Raw genomic sequence first — 20,980 nt, forward strand, 5'->3', positions numbered from 1 at the left:
CTCCTTTTGAAATTTTCAAAGTTTAACTTAAAAAAAACCAGGTATATCCTGAATCGTACATGAATCAGCTTTCTACATGCCAATTTTCAACAGATGTTAATCCTCCATTTTAAATGCAAACTCATAAACAAGCAAATTTTAGATGAAAATGGTCTTATTGCACAAGGTCATGTTTTTCTCAGGCTGTTTATGACGTCTTTACACTAAATTCATTGTATGTTGGATGTGTGCGGATTGATTGCTTAGTCTTATATAGAGGCATGTTTTTTTATTAGTTGTTAATGGCTTTGAACTAGCTGTCAGATAACTGTGAGTACTCTCAGATCTGTTCATTGTGTCTTTTTGTGTCGGGATGTATAAGTACCCGGCCACGTCCACTTGTATATTTTGTCTATCTGATGAGTTAAGCCTTCTTCAACTGATTTTTATAGTTCGTTCTTATGTTGTACTGTTATACCACTGTCCCAGGTTAGGGGGATGGTTGAGATCCCGCTATCATGTTTAACCACGCCACATTATTTATTTATGTGCCTGTCCCAAGTCAGGAGCCTGTAACTCAGTGGTTGTCGTTTGTTTATGCGTTACATATTTGTTTTTCGTTCATTTTTTTTTACATGAATAAGGCCGTTAGTTTTCTCGTTTGAATTGTTTACATTGTCTTATCGGGGCCTTTTATAGCTGACTATCTGCGGTATGGGCTTTGCTCATTGTTGAAGGTCGTATGGTGACCTATAGTTGTTAATGTTTGTGTCATTTTGGTCTTTTGTGGATAGTTGTCTCATTGGCAGTCATACCACATCTTCTTTTTTATATTAATATATACATCTGCCCTTTTTTTTTACCCCCAATCCCCTGGCTAAGATTAAAAATAAATCTGAATTACTTTGTAGTATATTCATTGGCATTTTGATTTGTTTAAGTGAATGAATAGAAATAATTTGCTCAATTTACTTTACCAAGACTGATAGTAACTCTAATTCAAAATTGTATTGGCTGCATACAATGTATCAATAGATGTTGACTTCACTCAAATTTACTGATTGCGTAAACCTCTGAGGGTTTAGGGTTTACGCAGTATATATTGCACACGAAGCATTAAAGAGGTCTTTGTTTCTGCTAGATGCATGGTATAGGATGAATATCATTTAGGTTATCCATACATATACATGATATAATGGAGTTGATACTAGTATTTAGAAATTTAATACATCGAAAAAATATAACAGCTTAATACGATTGACATGATTTATCATATTACAATTTGCTCACTTTATCATATTTCAAGTGTAGCCATATTTTCGATTTACATATCAAGCATATCAATGTTTACAAAATCTATCAATAGCGTGATTTATAATTTTATATGGTACCTCTGGTTGTACATATACCCACTCATTGCTTTTTTGTGCTGGCGAGGAGCTGTACCAACGATCATAATGCACGTCTGCCCAATATGCAAACTGCTGAAAATGAGGGTTAGGGGACCGTTTGTATGAAGATGGAAAAAGTTCGATCATGGTAGATCCAGAACGCAACAATAAAGTATGTCCTAAACCGGCACCGTGAATTCCGATTAGTATAGTAGTTTCATATATTAATTTTATTTGTTCTTCGATTGGCAATAGGTCTATTTGTATTGCATGTATATGCGCCTTTGGAAATTTTTGAACTAGATAATCCATTATCTCTTTTTCATTTGATAATTTCCGTTGCACTTTTCCCTTTGGATTTCTGGGATGCGCTACATAGTCTTTTCGTAAAATAAATGTTACTTTTTGAGATTCAGTACAATTGTGATATAGAGATGAAGAATTTTGAACCCCTTGATACAAGGCATATTTGAATTCTTCGACAAATGGAATGTTTTGTACATACTGTGACATTGGGCCATCTGGAAGGACCCATGCTAGCTTTTTATGGAATCTTTTTTTCTGCATATGTCCTATCCTATATACGTTGCCAAATAAAATACTCCATAAATTGTCTAATTTTCCAGCGGGATGTGCATCCATTAATATGACATCAGTGGTTTTCGGATTTTCACCCAATAAACGAATAGTCAAATACGTATTGAAAAGTTCCATCAATGTCCAGTATAAATTTGCATAGTCTCCTCGTCGTATTAAAACGGTAAATGTAGAATCGTACGAGTTTCCATCGTAATCACCTTTTCGTGTTGAAATACCCGAAAACCAGTTAAAAAAATGAGATCGTTTACGAAACGTCACTTTCGGAAGCTCTTTACAAAGAATGTTGAAAAATCCACTTTGAACGGTAACTTCCTCATCCTTCTCCGTATGGCCAATGACTGATTGGATATCTTCACCTCCTTTAGCAACACTCCTTTTCTTTGAAGGATCAATTATTACATTATTCATCAACATTATTGACCCTTTGAAATTGTTGAAATTTCCAGAACAATGCCTGTCGCCCCATTCAGTCCAGTTTTTATTCTGTAGACCAACAATGACGTCGTGGTTTAACTTTTTGAATAATTTCATCTCAGGAGTTTTCACTGTTCTTGGTCTGATGTCAGGAACTATATTTCTTATATCTTTAACATTATATCGCACGTTAGGATAGTCGTCTAAAGGGGAAATTTCAAAAATATTTTGAACATGACCAAGTTCTAGCTTACTCTTGAGCAGTTGGTGATTGTATAAATGAAATTCCGGGGATGTCCTCATCATTCCCATTATAAATATAGTGAAAGCAAATAAAAAAATGAAGAAGATCGATCTTTTCTTCCGACCCATACCTGATGCTCGTCATTTCAGTATTTCAAAATCTTTAAATGCTCTCATTATGTCACCTGGAAATAAAAATGTAATTAATTCAAAAGGAATGATAGAAGGTTTACTATAGGTTTAGTCCCTTTTTACAGGAATTTACTGGTGTATAAACTCGACCAAATTCACTCCAAAACAAATAAAAGTCCGAAAGGAATTCATTGGTGTATAAACTCAACCAATTCAACCCAAACAAATAACTGTGGACTTTTATGATATATTTGTATGTGACTTGTACCAGTTTATACACCAATATATTTCTCTAAAAAGGCGTTTAATCCTTATAATCTGTTTTTTCCTAATATGAATACCATATAAGAACTATTGCTGTATAAACCGTTGTACCAAGCAAGTCACTCACGAACATATTATACAAGTCCTTCGTACTTTTTTGTTTGTTTGTGAGTGAATTGGGAGAGTTTAGACCACGGGGGGGGGGGGGGGGGGGGGGGTAACTTCGATATTTTTTTGGTAGGGGTGTTCCATTTTTGCCTAAAAAAACGTACCCATTTTAAGTTATAGTTATTGACCAAGCAAGTCGGTATATGGAATTTAATCTGCACAGCACGAGATGACCCAATAACCCGAACGACGTAGGAGTTCGAGTTATTGGGTCATCTCGCGCTGTGCAGATTAAATTCCATATACCGATTTGATTGGCCAATAACTGTTTTAACACATGACGCCATCAACTTACGTGAACGTTTTAGAAATGTTGACGTCAGTCCGCAATCCACGGATCATAGGAAAGTTTCTTGTAGGGTAAAGCAAGGCAAAAATACGACTTTTGGTAAGTTTAAAATTGATAAAAAAAAATATATTTAGACTCATTCTAAAATTGCGATTTAATGGGGTTTTTTTTTTTTTGATTGTTTCTGTTAAATTTATTCCCATTTTTTTATTTAATTGGTGACGATTAAGACTTTCACAAACTGTGTACTTTCAAATCGGTGTATGAATAAAAAAAAAACATAACTGCAAGGGTTATTGAGTTTAAATCAGAATAATTGCTTTTGAATTTCTTTCCCTCAATGATATGCTTACAGAGAAAAAGAACCGAGGAAGATATTATATTACCTAAATTTCAATCTTATTAAAATAAGTTCTCATCACTTGCTCCTCGATTTCTTATATGTCGCCGTGTGACATATAAAAAATCGAGGAGCAAGTGATGAGAACTTATTTTAATAAGATTGCCTAAATTTAAAATGTTAAATAAACAGAAAATACGTTTCTCTTTCAAAACCTTTTACTCCCCGCAACCCCCGCAACCCCCCCCCCCCCCCTTTTCCCCAATTTCTTTTTCTCTTCTGTATTACTTTTTAAGACACATCCATCTAAATGAAGTCTGATTGATCTCAAGCTAATCCCCCTGTTTTAAAACAAACTGAAATATGGTCCTCATTAAATTCGATCCAAAAATAGTTCCTTTATATTCGGATATTCAAAAAGTCGTTATAAATTCCATTGAGTCTGAAACTAATCTAAATCAGATTGATTTATTTATATTCGGATATTCTTAGACACAATTCTTTTTGGGCAGAAATTAACAAAAATTGTTTTAACTTTCTTTTTTACTTTAAAACACTGATATAGATTTACGTTGTACACAAAATATAATAAAATAGTTTATGTCCCAGCTTTAAGATAAAAAAAAATTGAAGGAATGAGAAACATTTCTTTTTCCTATTTTGAAACTACGATGTTTGCACGAAGTTTATCTTTGTCGTAATTTCAAGGCAGATGGCAGACTCGGGGGTGGGGGCGAACAGGTCGTTACATGTAACCCTTGGATTTGACAAAGTATCGTGTTTTAGCTTCAAAACGTCAATATTGTCTTTAGTCTCGCTACACTCGGGGATTTTTTTTTAATTTGATAGAATAACGCCCCTTTCAAAATCCAAGAACCGCCCCTAAAGGTAAAAATAGATTTGAACTGTGCAGTTATCTGAGGTAGTTAATGCACACCTTAGCTGTGCATTATCCAGATTATACCACAGTAAGAACAAAGAGATTTTACTCTTGCCATGTGTTAATATAACATTCACTGAAATTCAATACCTATAGTTATATAAAAATTTAAGAAAGAATGACCTATACTAATATAGAGGGGGGATAGGACCTTTATCGGGACTTCGGGATCGGGTGTTTTTAAACTCGGGATTTTGGGATCAGGACCCCTCCTACCCTCCCTCTATATACAATATTTAAAATATGACCCATGCCTACATAAGCACTAACTCATCATCACTCATAATTCATAAATATACCAGCTACCCTTAAGTTTTTATATATGAATTGACATCGTTTGGTGCACATATATTTTATAACGTAAGATTCTCAATTTAGCATATTTATATATGATATGTAGACCAATACATACCCCAAATCAATATACAGTTATCAAACGTAAATGCATTTTAATATAGGATGTCATTAAAAAGGAGGGTCATTCTTATATAAAATCTCGCAAAATAATGACCCATATTTTTGGCACATCCCCGTATACCCAATAATAGGAAGTTGACCCCCCGTGGTTTAGACACCCATAAATTCCTTTAAAAAGGCGTGTAATCCAATTGTCTTTTATGATTTGCATATTAGGGAATACGTTGATATGATTGGTTGAGACTGAGACTACTATAACACATAGAAGTCTCAGGTTGAGAGGACTTCCGAAAGTTGTTCTGGATCGTTCTTATGTAGCCTGGAAAACCGGACCCAATCATACTGCGTCGATGTAGCGGAGCTAATCATTAGCCAGGACCCCAGGTTACGTTCTTATGTTGTTTATTTTTCGATAGACGGCGTTGACCGAACTTCTTTTCGCAACCAATGTAAGCAAGATGGCGGCGGTAATGACACAATACGGATCGACGTTAACAAAATTTGTTTTCGTTATAAGGCGTTAATCGTTGAATTGAATTATAAATACAAATCATACGTTTGAATGAAAGAAAGAAGTTTATTTCTTATATAATTAAAAGTTACTATACCTATAAAATATGAAGAAGCAAAAAAAAACCTGTTACAAATAAACATATTTTATTTTTAACATAGTAGGTACAATTGAAGTATCATTTAAAAATTGTTAAGTCTTAAAAGCATATTTGTTTTAATAATTTTTGATTGGCTTTAAACTAGCTGTCAGATACTTCTAGTACTATCAGATATGTATACAACATGCATCTGCTGTGGAGATGTATAAGTAGTCGTCAATGTCCACTCTTTTTGTAGTGTATTCTTTTGTTGTATTGTTTCATCACTGTCCGAGGCTATTGGGAGGGGGTATTGGCGCCCTCAAATAAGGTTAACCCCGCCATTTTAGATGTATGTGCCTGCCTCTCCCAGGCTATTGGGAGGGTTGACGCCTTCAAATAAGTGTAACCCCGCCACATTAAGTATGTACCTGTCACAAGTATGTAGCCTGTAATGCAATGGTTGTCGTTTGTTGCTGTGTTACATATGGTGGCCGGTTAAGGCCATTTCGCGTTTTCGCGTTTTCGCGTTTTCGCCCATCATATTATATAGGGCGAAAACGCGAAAACGCGAAATCGCGAAGTCGAAAACGCGAAAACGCGAAGTCGAAAACGCGAAAACGCGAAGTCGAAAACGCGAAAACGCGAAATATTTTTTCTTTCCGATTTCGCGTTTTTTGACTTCGCGTTTTCGCGTTTTCGACTTCGCGTTTTCGCGTTTTCGCGTTTTCGACTTCGCGATTTCGCGTTTTCGCCTTTTCGCGTTTTCGCCTTTTCGCGTTTTCGCGATTTCGCGTTTTCGCGTTTTCGCGTTTTCGCGATTTCGCCTTTTCGCGTTTTCGCGATTTCGCGTTTTCGCCTTTTCGCCTTTTTGTTATATATATACATTTATATAGTTAAGAATCAAAACTACTGGCTACTTAAGGAGCCTGAATCATTCACCCTGCTTTAATGATCATTAATATGTTAAATCAGAATCAGGGATCATTTTAATAGATAGAAAGGGGAATATATAAAAATATAGAAAGACAAAAACATATATGTACATTTTGTGATAACCAAATAGAAGATGAAATCAACTTTTTCTTTTCTGTATTTCAAACAAATCATTAAGACAAGAATTTATTGAAAATTGTAAAAAAAAAAGCAATAAAAATTTAGAGGAATTAGATGATTCAGATAAACTGGTATATATATATGTATTTTAAATATTAAAGAATGTGTGCAGGTTACAAAGCATGTCCCTTTATCAAAAAGTCCTGGTCACTGAGGAAAGTGGACACGGAAACTGCCTAGTCTGAGAAGGATACATTATATATATATATATATATATATATATAAGTACGTCTGAGTCAGTGACAACCCTACAACAGATGTATCCATCGGATCGCCATCAATGATGGTGATACATGGCTGTGTACATAATGTATATACAACTCGTCTAAACAAATCTAAACCAAATCGCCTGCACTGCAGCCGTCCCGCTAGACCACACGACCACCTGGGCTCTCAAAAAAAGAGCTTTCGGTGGCCATATGTTACCTCGAATCCCGGCGAGGGAAGAACCAAAAATTTGCGAAAGCAAATTTACAGATCTAACATTGTTGGGTTGATGTTTAGACGAGTTGTATATACATTATGTACACAGCCATGTATCACCATCATTGATGGCGATCCGATGGATACATCTGTTGTAGGGTTGTCACTGACTCAGACGTACTTATATATATATATATATATATATATATAATGTATCCTTCTCAGACTAGGCAGTTTCCGTGTCCACTTTCCTCAGTGACCAGGACTTTTTGATAAAGGGACATGCTTTGTAACCTGCACACATTCTTTAATATTTAAAATACATATATATATACCAGTTTATCTGAATCATCTAATTCCTCTAAATTTTTATTGCTTTTTTTTTTACAATTTTCAATAAATTCTTGTCTTAATGATTTGTTTGAAATACAGAAAAGAAAAAGTTGATTTCATCTTCTATTTGGTTATCACAAAATGTACATATATGTTTTTGTCTTTCTATATTTTTATATATTCCCCTTTCTATCTATTAAAATGATCCCTGATTCTGATTTAACATATTAATGATCATTAAAGCAGGGTGAATGATTCAGGCTCCTTAAGTAGCCAGTAGTTTTGATTCTTAACTATATAAATGTATATATATAACAAAAAGGCGAAAAGGCGAAAACGCGAAATCGCGAAAACGCGAAAAGGCGAAATCGCGAAAACGCGAAAACGCGAAAACGCGAAATCGCGAAAACGCGAAATCGCGAAAACGCGAAAACGCGAAATCGCGAAAACGCGAAAAGGCGAAAAGGCGAAAACGCGAAATCGCGAAGTCGAAAACGCGAAAACGCGAAAACGCGAAGTCGAAAACGCGAAAACGCGAAGTCAAAAAACGCGAAATCGGAAAGAAAAAATATTTCGCGTTTTCGCGTTTTCGACTTCGCGTTTTCGCGTTTTCGCGTTTTCGCGTTTTCGACTTCGCGTTTTCGCGTTTTCGACTTCGCGATTTCGCGTTTTCGCGTTTTCGCCCTATATAATATGATGGGCGAAAACGCGAAAACGCGAAAAGGCCTTAACCGGCCACCATAGTTACATATTTATTGTCGTTCATTATTTTGTAGATCATGTTGCCATACGTTTTCATGTTTGAATTATTTTACATTTGTCATTTTAGAGACTTTTATAGCTATGTGATATGGGATTATTTTTATTGTTGAATCCCGTATGGTGACCTACAGTTGTTAATTTCTAAGTCATTAGGAGTCTTTGCGAGAGTTGTCTCATTGACAATCATAACACATCTTCTTATTTTGATGGAAGTCTGTTTCTTCTTTTAGTTGGTGAAGTGTCCTGTTAACTGAAAACACAAAGGGTATATATGTTGTGTACAAGTTCTAATGTTAATGTGTACAGATTTTTTGTACAAGTTATAAGGATTTTACTGAACTGCGTAACACAAATGGATGATGCAAGAACACAGTCTTTTGTTTCGCATATTTCTGTGAAATTTTCACAACTTCACGATACAGTCCAATACTGAGCATTGATACAAAAAAACATTAAAATACCACAAAAAGACTTTTTTATGGATAGGAATGTGGTATAAGCATTTAAACCATTCAGGTATCCTCTTTTCACGTTTGAGGACAAGGAGAATGGTACTAAATGATAGGTTGAGGTATATAAATTTAGATTTTAAACTTTAAACTGACACATTTTAAAACTTAAACCTGTATCACCAGGTGCAAGAAGGTATGCGTCAAAAAACTTATAACTTGTACAAAAACCCTGTACAAACTTAAATCTTGTACACAACATATGTTTTTAAAATCAACCTTTAATAGTGATTTTTGAACAGGCTGGTCTGGCAAAATTCCAGACAGCGGCTTCGTTATCATTAAATAAAGTCGTTGGGTTCATGTGAATCTGACGTAGGGTGTTAGCTGTATTCATACAGAGAATGTTGTATCAATGTCCTCTGACTGCCCTAGTAAAATTGCAAATATCAGTGGAAACATCTCTCCATCAACGAGTTCGTGAAGACTGTAAATGAGTTTATACCTCTTTTTTTTAAAATTGCATGCATTATTTCTGTATTTATTTAAAAACTTTTACAGTGAAAAAGCTATTAAAATTACGATATTTGCATTTGTTTTAAAACTTATGTTACATTGTAGATATATTTCATAAATGAGAAATATTATCTTTTTTAAATCGAAAGTGCATTAATCTAATGATTTTACAACGTGATAATTCATCTGTGGTCCTAATATGGTCCGGAACATATATAGACTATACATTTATATGCAAGTATATTTAGAACGTCACAAACAAAACTATTATGCTTTTAAATAGCAGTTAAATTTTTAGTAAGCGAAATAAAAAGTGGCCCGTTTCACTGGTATAAACACGATATCAGACGAACACTATACCTACCGTGGAAATACTGACCATTTAGAAAGAAAAATACTGGTCATTTTAAAAAGAAAATAAAGAACCACGACTACAACTTTTTCATTCAATTTATGCAAAGAGGCGAAACTTTATTATGTTATGAATTTTATCAAGGACTGAACAATTGTTATTGTCTTATTTTTTGGAGGATAATCTAGTTTTAAACACCCTTAACACAATCAATAAATGTTGAATTAAAATGTATAAGTCGGATTTAAATGAAATTCAAACAGACATATAAGTAGTAGTTTTTAATGATTATTTAACATTACACATTACGGGTATAACTGATTTGTATTGTTTGTTTTTATTTTGGGCTGTAATACCACTATCCCAGGTTTGTACCGTATTTTGAATGTGCATGTCCCAACCCAGGGACCTGATTAATATTGAGTGGTCGTTGCCTGTTGTTGTATATGTCTCTGGTTTATGCCCTTTTCAAATTTACACCCGGAAACCTTTATGAGGGATACATTTCTACGGAAGCGTATTAGGGACATAGAAAAAATAAAATTGGCAGTGAACTTTTTTTTTCAAAGTCGAAATTTTGACTTTTCAAATCTCGAAATTTTGACTTTTCAAATCTCGAAATTTTGACTTTTCAAATCTCGAAATTTTGACTTTTCAAATCTCGAAATTTTGACTTTAACTTGAAATTTTGACTTTACAAATCCCGAAATTTTTACTTAAACTTGAAATTTTGACTTTCTAAAATCTTGAAATTTTGACTTTTTGAAAAGTCGAAATTTTGACTTTTTTGAAACTCGAAATTTCGACTTATAAAAAGTCAAATTTTAACTCACAATTTCGACTTATTTAAAACTCGAAATTTCGACTTATTTAAAACTCGAAATTTCGACTTATTTTAGACTCGAAATTTCGACTTATTTTAAACTCAAAATTTCAACTTTTTTAAAACTCGAAATTTCGACTTATTTTGAACACGAAATTTTGACTTATTTTAAACTCGAAATTTCGACTTATTTTAAACTAAAAAATTCGACTTTTTTTTTTAAATCGAAATTTCGACTGTTGAAATCTCGAAATTTTGACTCTTTCTTAGTACTTTTAAAACTTTGATGTTAGTGTTCAAACACAGTTATAACAGTTTTAGAAGGAGTAGACATGGTCGCAAATTATTAAAGCGTCATCCATATATTTTGGCAATTTATATTCAGTTTGGGAAGTTTGCAGTCGTAATATAGGTGTGTCGGAATAGCGGGGTTGTCTTGATACACATATCTGAAGTCTAGACTTCAAAAATGTATTTGAACATGAAACATTTTTTATTTATTCTTCGGCAAAAACAAGATTTTCTATCTAAAATAACCTCTTTAAAATGGTTTAGTTTATTAAAATATGCTTATGAAGTTTATGATGTTTATGGCTATCCGCCTTGCTGATATAAATGACTGTGAATGTGGGAATCGCAAACGTATAAATACTGAGGAAAAGTCGAAATTCTAAAATTAAAAAAAGTCGAAATTTTGAGTTTAAAAGAAGTCGAAATTTTGAGTTTAGAAATGTCAAAATTTACTGCCCATTTTATTTTTTCTATGTCCCTAATACGCTTCCGTAGATTCTCATTTAATATTGAAGTAATCATTTGTATAAAGAACATATAAAAAAGAAGATGTGATATGATTGCCAATGAGACAACTATCCACAAAAGACCAAAATGACACAAACATTAACAACTATAGGTCACCGTACGGCCTTTAACAATGAGCAAAGCCCATACCGCATAGTCAGCTATAAAAGGCCCCGATAAGACAATGTAAAAGAATTCAAACGAGAAAACAAACTACCTTATTTATGTAGAAAAAATGAAAGAAAATGCATGTTGACAGAATTTTTTGAAGTTTGCATTCTTATAACACAACTATCAATCCTTGCCTTTATATATTAAACTGTTGAATAAAAGTATGTCGTATTAATATAGGTGTGTCAGAATAACGGCTTTCCGCCTCGCTGTTATGACTGTGAATGTGATAATCGCAAACGTATAAATACTGAGAAACTTTAAGTTAAAAAAAGTCGAAATTTTGAGTTTAAAAGAAGTCGAAATTTTGAGTTGAAAAGAAGTCGAAATTTTGAGTTTAAAAAAAGTCGAAATTTCGAGTTTTAAAAAAGTCGAATTTTCAAGATTTTAGAAAGTCAAAATTTCAATATCAGAAAAGTTAAAATTTCAAGTTGAAGTCAAAATTTTGAGATTTGAAATGTCAAAATTTCGACTTTAAACAAATTATTTACTGCCAATTTTATTTTTTGTATGTCCCTAATACGCTTCCGTACATTTCCGTTGTTGCTTATGATAATTCGCAAAATGCATTTTTATAGATACCGCATTGTAATGTAGTGGCTCTTTTGCTGTGACATAAATGTTAAATTTCATATAAATAATGTATAATCGGTTATCTTCGATTTTTACATAATATCTTGACAACATTAGTTGGAACCTATATGATTATTACATATTTTTCAATAAAAATCAATTCGTCCTACCTTGTCAAGAAACTACATGTATTATGATTTGTCCAGTGGTCAGTTTAAAAGGCTTGATCGTTTTGTTCAAACTTGTTTACATCGATTTAACAAAAAATCGAATATCAATTTTCACTGGACAGTGTTTTTAAAATAGTATTTGTACACCTACTATTTATATGCAATTAAACAACAATGCTATCCAATACTTTTTGTTTTTATTATGACTGACTGGATACGGATTAAGTGACAAAAAGGTTACATGTAACCTTTTGTCATTACAACTGAAATACAAAAGACCATAATTTAGGGTAGAATAATTCAACTGAAACTTTAACAGATCATAATCAGAGACATATATACACATATATGTCTCTGTCATAATTAAGGGTAGACTAATCTAAATAATACCATTTATATATTCGTGACACAAATAAGATATGAACTTTATAAACTAGGTCGGGTATATAATAAAATGTATATATTATGTTAAACTATGTTAATTGACATACTTCTGTAATAAAAATGATACTGAAAAAAATATATTTTTATTTACAAATTAAAATTTGTGCTTTTATTTTGAAAAAATCTGCTATGATATTTTAATTCAAACGAAGCATGTTTTAGATAGATAAAAAATATTTCGTATTTTTATCGATTTGTCCATTGTTATGTAATAGTCTCTCATAAATCTTCTGAGAGTGGCTCTCGAGTGTTTTAAGATAGTTTTGTACTTTTAATTCAAACATGCTGTATATATTGTATTCATGTTTGTATTGGTCATGTAGAGACTATTATAAAATAGTTGATTTGATTTGTATGATTACACAAGTCACTATAATAAATAATCTACTTATTAACTTACTTACCTACTTAATTATTCCTTTTTTTGAACACATTTTCTTAATTAGACCTCTTTTGTGTATTAGAAACACAATATAGACTAATTATATTAAGGGTTACAAAAGAATGAGTGATGAAATTCAAACACATTTGTACAAAGTCCAGCTGCTCCATACCTTAAACACCACAAACTAACCAGGAAACGAACCAGTCACCTTTACCTAGTAATTTTTATGCTGCTGCCCATCAAACATTGTATGGGACGTATCCAGGCTATCCGTTTACACCTTTTCAACCACCAGCACCCCTTACTACACCAGCAGATATGATGCAGTCATCATCAACAATTGCCGCCTGTTATGATGTCCACCATACCACTATTAACACCATCACCATACCAATACACAAATCCAGACTTAAATAAATTTATGAGTGAAGTGGCAGAAAGACTTAAAAAATAAGATATGCTAGAAGACATACTATTAAAAAAGTGTTGTCTCCATGGAAACACACTGCATGAAAATAGACTGAAGATTCTAACATGAAAGAACAAATAAAGACACATACTAACACTATCTTTAACATTGATCAAGGGCTGAGTGAAATGTCAAACAGAGTACAGGACATGGATGAACAAAATTACTTTCTATTTGAATAAAACAGACAATTAAAAGAGAAGGTAAAAGAACAACAGTAAAGATCAATGAGGAAAAACTTGATAAGGTGTCCCAGATTAATACAATCCAGAAGAGGACACTGAAGCAATTCTAAAAGATTTTATTAAGAGTGAAATTCAAATAGAGCAGGAGATAAACTTGCATGTCACAAGTTGTCCATAGACTTAAACCAAAACAGGACAAGAGTCCAAGGGGCATAGTGGCTAAGTTTGCGCGACGTAAAGAAAGGAATATGATGCTTAGTGCTGTAATTCAAAAACTGAAAAACAAAAAGCAATTTGTTGTCCATAACTATATCCTATCGAAAAGAAAAAGCATAATAGTGATTACAACATTGATTCATATGTTCGTACAAGTTTCCGGTACTATCATCTACTATATTTCACATTTCTACTCGACTAAACCGAAACAAATAATCAGCTCTTCGACTAAATTTAATATAAATTTCAGACGACAAGCATTATCTATAATACACATTGATAACATATGGTGGACGTTTTGACAAAATGACTATATACTTTTACATATATATAGAATTCCTGATGTCTAACCAAAAAGGTTAAGTAATATTCACTTTGATTTCCTGAAAAATTGTTCTGAATATAGTGTTATTATGGTGTAAAATTTCATCCTTTTTTACAGTATGGGACGTAATACTGAGGTCCGTCTTCAAGACTGTCTGTCTGTTAATTTCCCCTAGCGTGCTTGCAAATTGCCAATACAATTTGTAGATCAGGCTTATTGCCCTTCTGTAGGCAGCCGTGTGTATTGCTTACTATTACCGTTCAAAACAGCAACAATGCTGAATAAAAGAGATGTACTATACTGTACAGTCTGTACATGTACCAAAAAGAAACGTGGTTCATAGCAATCAAATTTAGTGTACGTTGCATTTGATATATAACAAGAATGTGTCCTCAGTACACGAATGCCCTACTCGCACTATCATTTTCTATATGTTCAGTGGACCGTGAAATTCGGGTAAAATCTCTAATTTGGCATTAAAATTAGAAAGATCATATCATAAGGAACATGTGTACCAAGTTTGAAGTCAATTGGACTTCAACTTCATCAAAAACTATCATGACCAAAAACATTAACCTGAAGCGGGACAGACGGACGAACGGACGGACGAACGAACCCACAGACCAGAAAACATAATGCCCCTCTACTATCGTAGGCGGGGCATCAAAACAATGTAGATTATGTTTCAACGCAAGCCAATGTTTTTTTTACATGTTTATTTGGACTGTTTGAATGCTGAAATCACTAAATCAGTCAACAAAAACACGAGAGATTTCTCGTGCATCACTGCAGTACAGAATCGCGCCATGCGTTTCTACATGGGTGTGGGTAAATATACCCCAAACGATGCTGTGTCAGGTGACATGGGCTGGAAACCACCATGTGTTAAACAGTGGATAAATATTTTTAGACACTGGTCCAAATGTACAAAAATGGACAATAATAGAATTAATTATAAAGTTTTTAAATGGTCAGTGATGAAAGGTAGTTGTGAATTAAAAAAATTGGTGCTTCAAAGTTATGGAGATGTTGAAATTATTTGATTTTGAAAGATATTGTAAAATAAATGAAAATTTTCTTGATAGTTATAGTATATCTCAGTTAGAAGAGAAAATGTTTGATAATTACAAAAAAGACTGGTAAACAAGAATTTTTTCATATAGTACCGGTTGTAAATTGAGAACATATAAACTTTTTTAAACATACTTATAACACTGAGCAATATTTGCTACAAAAAATGCCACAGCGCCATCGTAGTGCTTTTTCAAAGTTTAGATGTGGTGTAGCACCATTAGAAATTGAAACTGGTTGATATGAAAGAAAAAATCTAGACGAAAAAGTCTGTTTTAACTGCAATATTTTAGAGGATGAAAAACATGTACTTTTAAATTGTCCCTTGTATGAAGATCTAAGACATGCTCTTTTTATTGATATATTGTGTCATAATGATATGTTTTTAAACTTGTCTGATGAAGAATTTATATATATTTAAAAATACCAATATTTGTAATATTGTTGCCAAAACCTGCAATAACATTTTAACAAGGAGAAACAGTATTTTATATCAGTAACTACTGTATTTGTAGTATTTTATAAAATGAATAAGTATTATTTGTATTTTAATAGTCTCTCATAATTCTTTAAAGAATGGCACATACATGTATTTAATTGTTTTATCTATGTTCACTGTATAATTAATTTTATAATTGTTTCTTGTTTTAATCATGTATGTGGTGAGACTTTAATAAACTATTGAATCTGAATCTACCAAAATTTAAAGACACGAGGCAAACTCGGTAATGAGTACTTGATAGATATAGGAAGATGTGGTGTGAGTGCCAATGAGACAACTCTCCATCCAAATAACAATTTAAAAATTAAACCATTATAGGTTAAAGTACGGCCTTCAACACGGAGCCTTGGCTCACACCGAACAACAAGCTATAAAGGGCCCCAAAATTACTAGTGTAAAACCATTCAAACGAGAAAACCAACGGTCTAATCTATATAAACAAAACGAGAAACGAGAAACACGAATATATTACATAAACAAACGACAACTACTGTACATCAGATTCCATATATTTAATTGTGAGATAGGTGTGAGGCAAGGAGAAAATTTGTCACCAGTTTTGATTTCAACTTATTTGAACGACAAAGAAGATTTTTGTTGTTGATAATAATGTAGACTGTCAAGAAAATATTTCAGATTTACGCTAAGAAAAAATATTACTTTATATCAAACTCTTCTTGATAGTGTATGCTGACGACACTGTCATTATGTTTAAAACGCCTGAAGGTTTACAAAAAGCATTGAAATCATTTGAGAAATATTGTAATTTATGGCAACTGGAAGTTAACATTGGTAAAACCATGGAAGTATTATATTGACAGCTCCTGAACGTCAATATAATACTTCCATGGTAAAACAAAAGTAGTGTTTTTAGTAAAGGAAAGATGATGAATTTAAATGCATTTAGGACTAATGATCAAATAATGGAAACAGTGGATTCGAATTCTTAACTAGGGGTTATGTTTAATTACTATGGAACTTTTCCAATCGATAGAAAAAATACATGATCAACCTCAGCAGGCATTAATGCATTTTTTTACATCACTGGGTCGATACCTCTGCTGGTGGACTATCAGTCCCGAGGGTATCATCAGCTCAGTAGTCGTTAGTTCGGTACTGACATGATTTAACAAACTTATCTAAAACTGTCCGTTTATAAATTTTGGAATTATTAAGAAACTAAGGTTTCAACTCCCTCAGTCAAATTTGACTTGGATGAATTTGGCTATTTATTTTAAGTATTTTTGTCATATAGCTCTATAACGGTTTCGGTACCTATAAGTCATTGGATTTCAAATGTTTGGGGGAATTTGAGCGTTCCTGATGAAAAGGTAAACCCTGAAAATCGCTTCGGATGCATCAAATTATTAAACGTGTTGTTGTCAATTTATGCCTTATTTTATAAAGGAGTAGGTCCCATAAGGCCCCTTTTTGGCCCCAAATATAGCAGTTTTACAAAATTGTTAAAAGTAAACTTTAAATTATTTATTGGACAGTAGAATGCTTCTGCTAAATACATATTGGCTGTTTTTGACAATACAATATACATATATCGAGAACTAGCACCATTAAGTCATGCTAGATTACTGAAATCTTCACAATTCTAGCATTCTAGTTGAATTTTAGACGGTTTTCATGTGAAACGAAAGTCCCCGCATTCGTTTTCATCCTTAATATTGAAATGCAAATTGTATTTAAGGATAATTCAGAACATATATAAAGGTTGAGGATGAACAAGAATGCGGCCAATTTCATTTTTACCAAAAACCTTCTGAAAAGTGACATTTTTCGGCATATTTGGTAGATTTTTCATATTTGACCTTGAATCGGATCGTTTTTGATGACTAAATCAGTTAAAATCTTTCACATAAACTAATTGATTCAAATGAAATAGAGACTTTAGTGTTTAAAAAGTGGTCGAAATCTTTTGTCACATGAACCTGAAATTTGAGGTCAAAATTGGTCTTTACCGGACCTTCTCCTTTGAAAATGTTAGTATACCTTTTGATTTACAATTTAAACTTTTTGATTGTCTTGTTGTTCCAGTTTTGTCATACTAATATTCAGCTGAAGTATGGGGTTTTGGAATAAAAATTGTATTGAAAAAAATGCATCTTCAATTTCGCAATAATATATTAAACTAAGTCATAGAAACATCTAACTACACGTTTTATGGTGAAACTGGGAAATATCCTTTAGAAATTGTTATAAAACAAAAAAAGTTGCCTTTTTGGGATGATTTAATGATAAATGATCGTAAATTATCAATCAGCATTGATGTATAAATTAATGTTTGAATATAGTATATAAAACTAATCAGTTCGAGTATATAAAACTGGTTCGATTCCCGTTCGGGAATGAAATTTCAGGAACTGAATTTTCGGCTTTCCCTTGACACCATTTGCGAGTATGGTTTTGAGGAAACGATGATAGTCCGTCGGAAGGGGACGATAAATGGTTTACCCGTGTTAAGAGAGAGCCATATCTTTTGCACGTAAAAGACACCCTAGTAGATTTCGAAAAAGAGTAGACTAATGCCGCTACAAGGCAGCACTCGTACCCACAAAGTGGAAAGGGATTACTATAAGTTGCAAAAACTTGTTTCCCAATCCACTATAAATAAATATGTTTAAACTAAAACTAATCCTAAAAAGTTCAAATGAATTTCGTACAGAAAATCTACTTTGGACGAATGTGGATTTAGTTTTGTTTGGATTTACCAGTCCAGGTACATATGGATAAAAAACCGCGTTAAATTTTAAATTAACTAAAAAAAGATTCATTCAGCATTTGGTATCGCATATTAAAAATTCTACAAAGTGAGAATTCGAGTATGTATTTAAAAACAAGTTTGAATTGGAAACATGTTTGATGAATCTCGAGGAAAACGAAAGGGTATTCATTACTGATTTAAATCTGAGATGAGTATTTAATACATTTCCTATAGAAACTGGAATATGGGCCGGGATACCAAAAGAGAATAGAAATTGTAACCTTTTCAAAAGCGATATCGGGAATGAATGTCATTATCTATTCAAATGTGTATTACCATCATTTGTAAAACTTAGAAAAACATATGTACCTAGTTACTATAGTACAAATTCAAGCCGGATAAAAATGACAAATATTTTATCACTATGTCATGTTCGACTATACAAAAACCTGTCATTGTATCTTTTGATGTTTTAATGACATTATTTGCTTAAAAAGTGTGTTGAGGGGAAACCATGGTATATATTATCAGCAATTTAAAGTTGTGCCATACTTTGATAATAAGCCATGCAGTTCAAATAGAATACAGGAGGAAAAAGCAGAGCTTAGCTATGGTAAAACATTTTCATGCTATTCCGTGGCTGAAGCTCTTACCCTTAAATTAATATATCCGCCTCTGGAATATTTAGGAAACTGAAAAAAATGCAAAAGGTTATGAACATTTATAAGTTTTCATTTTATAAAAAAAGCTTTTATACATCATTTGTACCACATCTTAGGAAACCTTTTTCAAACTAAAGAGGATTGTTATGAGTTGCCTTGATTTAAAACTAGAGGCATTAATGAGCCTGTGTCGCTCACTTTGGTCTATGCGCATATTAAACAACGGATACAGATGGATTCATGACAAAATTGTGTTATGGTGATGGTGATGTGTTTGTAGATTTTACTTAACTGAAAATTCTTGATATATACAAGTATTTCTATCTATAATGAACTTGACCTAGTAGTTTCAGTAGAAATTATTTTATAAAAAATTACAAAATTTAAGAAAATTGTTTAAAATTTATTTTAAAGGGCAACAACTCCTTAAGGGGTCAACTGACCATTTTGGTAATGTTGACTTATTTGTAGGTCTTACTTTGCTGTACAATAATGCTGTTTACAGTTAATCTCCATCTATAATAATGTTCATGATAATAACCAAAAGCTGATTTTTTTTCTTAAAATTACAAATTCAGGGGCAGCAACCAAACACCGGGTTCCCAAAATGGTCTGAAATTTCAGGGGAGATAGATCTTGACCTAATGAACAATTTTGTTTTTGAAAGATTTGCTCGAAATGCTTTGGGTTTAGAATATATCAGTAAAAAAACTGCAGTTTAATCCTGTGTACTATTATTAGCCATATTGGCCATCTTGGGTATCGCAGGCGGGGCCATCAGACACATTTTTTAAACCACATACCCTAATGATGATTGTTTACAACTTTGGTTAAATTCATCTTGGAGATAAAAAGGAGATTTTTGTCAAAGATTACCAAAATTTACGAAAAATTGTTAAAAATTAACTATAAATTGGCAATAACTCCTTAAGGGGTCAACAGGTCATGTTGACTTATTTGTAGAGCTTACTTTGCTGAACATTATTGCTGTTTACAGTTTATCTCTATCTATGATAATATTCAAGATAATAACCAAATACGACAACATTTCCTTAAAATTACTAATTCAGGGGCAGCAACCTAACAACCGGTTGTCCGATTCATTTGCTTTGATTTCAGAGATATAAGCCAAAATCTACATTTTACCCCTTTGTTCTATTTTTACCCATGGCGGCCATCTTGGTTGGTTGGCCGGGTCACCTGACACATTTTTTTAAAACTAGATACCCTAATAATGATTGTGGCCGAGTTTGATTAAATTTGGTCTAGTAGTTTCAGGAGAAGATATTTATAAAAGTTTCAAAAATTTAAGAAAAAATTGTAAAATTAACTATAAAAGGCAATTACTCCTTAAGGAGTCATCTGACTATTTTGATCATGTTGACTTATTTGTAGATCTTACTTTGCTGAACATGTTTGCTGTTTACAGTTTATCTCTATCTATAATAATATTCCAGATAATAACCAAAAACGGTAAAATTGCGTTTAAAAAACATTTTGTAAACTAGATACCCCTATGATGATTGTGGCCAAGTAAAATTTGGCCTAGTAGTTTCAAAAGAGAAGATTTTTGTAAAAGTTAATAGACGACGACGGCGACGGACGACGGATGCCAAGTGATGAGAAAAGCTCACTTGGTCCTTCAGGCCAGGTGAGCTAAAAAAAAAACCAACCTGAAAGTTTCTTTTTTCAGTTCGGAAAAGATCAAATTAATACTACAAGGTAGTACCATTTCCTATGGGAAAATTCAACTAA

General features: G+C 32.8%; 1 protein-coding gene across 4 annotated transcripts in view; it reads right to left on the bottom strand.

The window, feature by feature from the left end:
- Positions 1–1,184: 1,184 nt before the first annotated feature.
- The window catches only part of LOC134721367 (uncharacterized), a 43,352-nt gene continuing 23,556 nt past the window's right edge, over positions 1,185–20,980 (bottom strand). The window contains exons 1-2 of one of the 4 annotated variants that reach the window (XM_063584319.1): positions 12,254–12,459; positions 1,185–2,812 (exon numbers count right to left, since the gene is read on the bottom strand). In XM_063584319.1, the coding sequence (XP_063440389.1) occupies positions 1,320–2,756 (1,437 nt within the window). In that variant the 5' untranslated portion in view covers positions 2,757–2,812; positions 12,254–12,459 and the 3' untranslated portion in view covers positions 1,185–1,319. Of the gene's footprint in view, positions 2,813–8,530; positions 8,816–9,730; positions 9,752–12,253; positions 12,460–20,980 lie in introns of those variants that run through there. The other 3 variants (XM_063584321.1, XM_063584320.1, XM_063584322.1) reach the window with 3 other exon arrangements.

The sequence above is a fragment of the Mytilus trossulus genome, chromosome 6 (assembly GCF_036588685.1).
Source record: "Mytilus trossulus isolate FHL-02 chromosome 6, PNRI_Mtr1.1.1.hap1, whole genome shotgun sequence".
NCBI classification, from domain to species: domain Eukaryota; kingdom Metazoa; phylum Mollusca; class Bivalvia; order Mytilida; family Mytilidae; genus Mytilus; species Mytilus trossulus.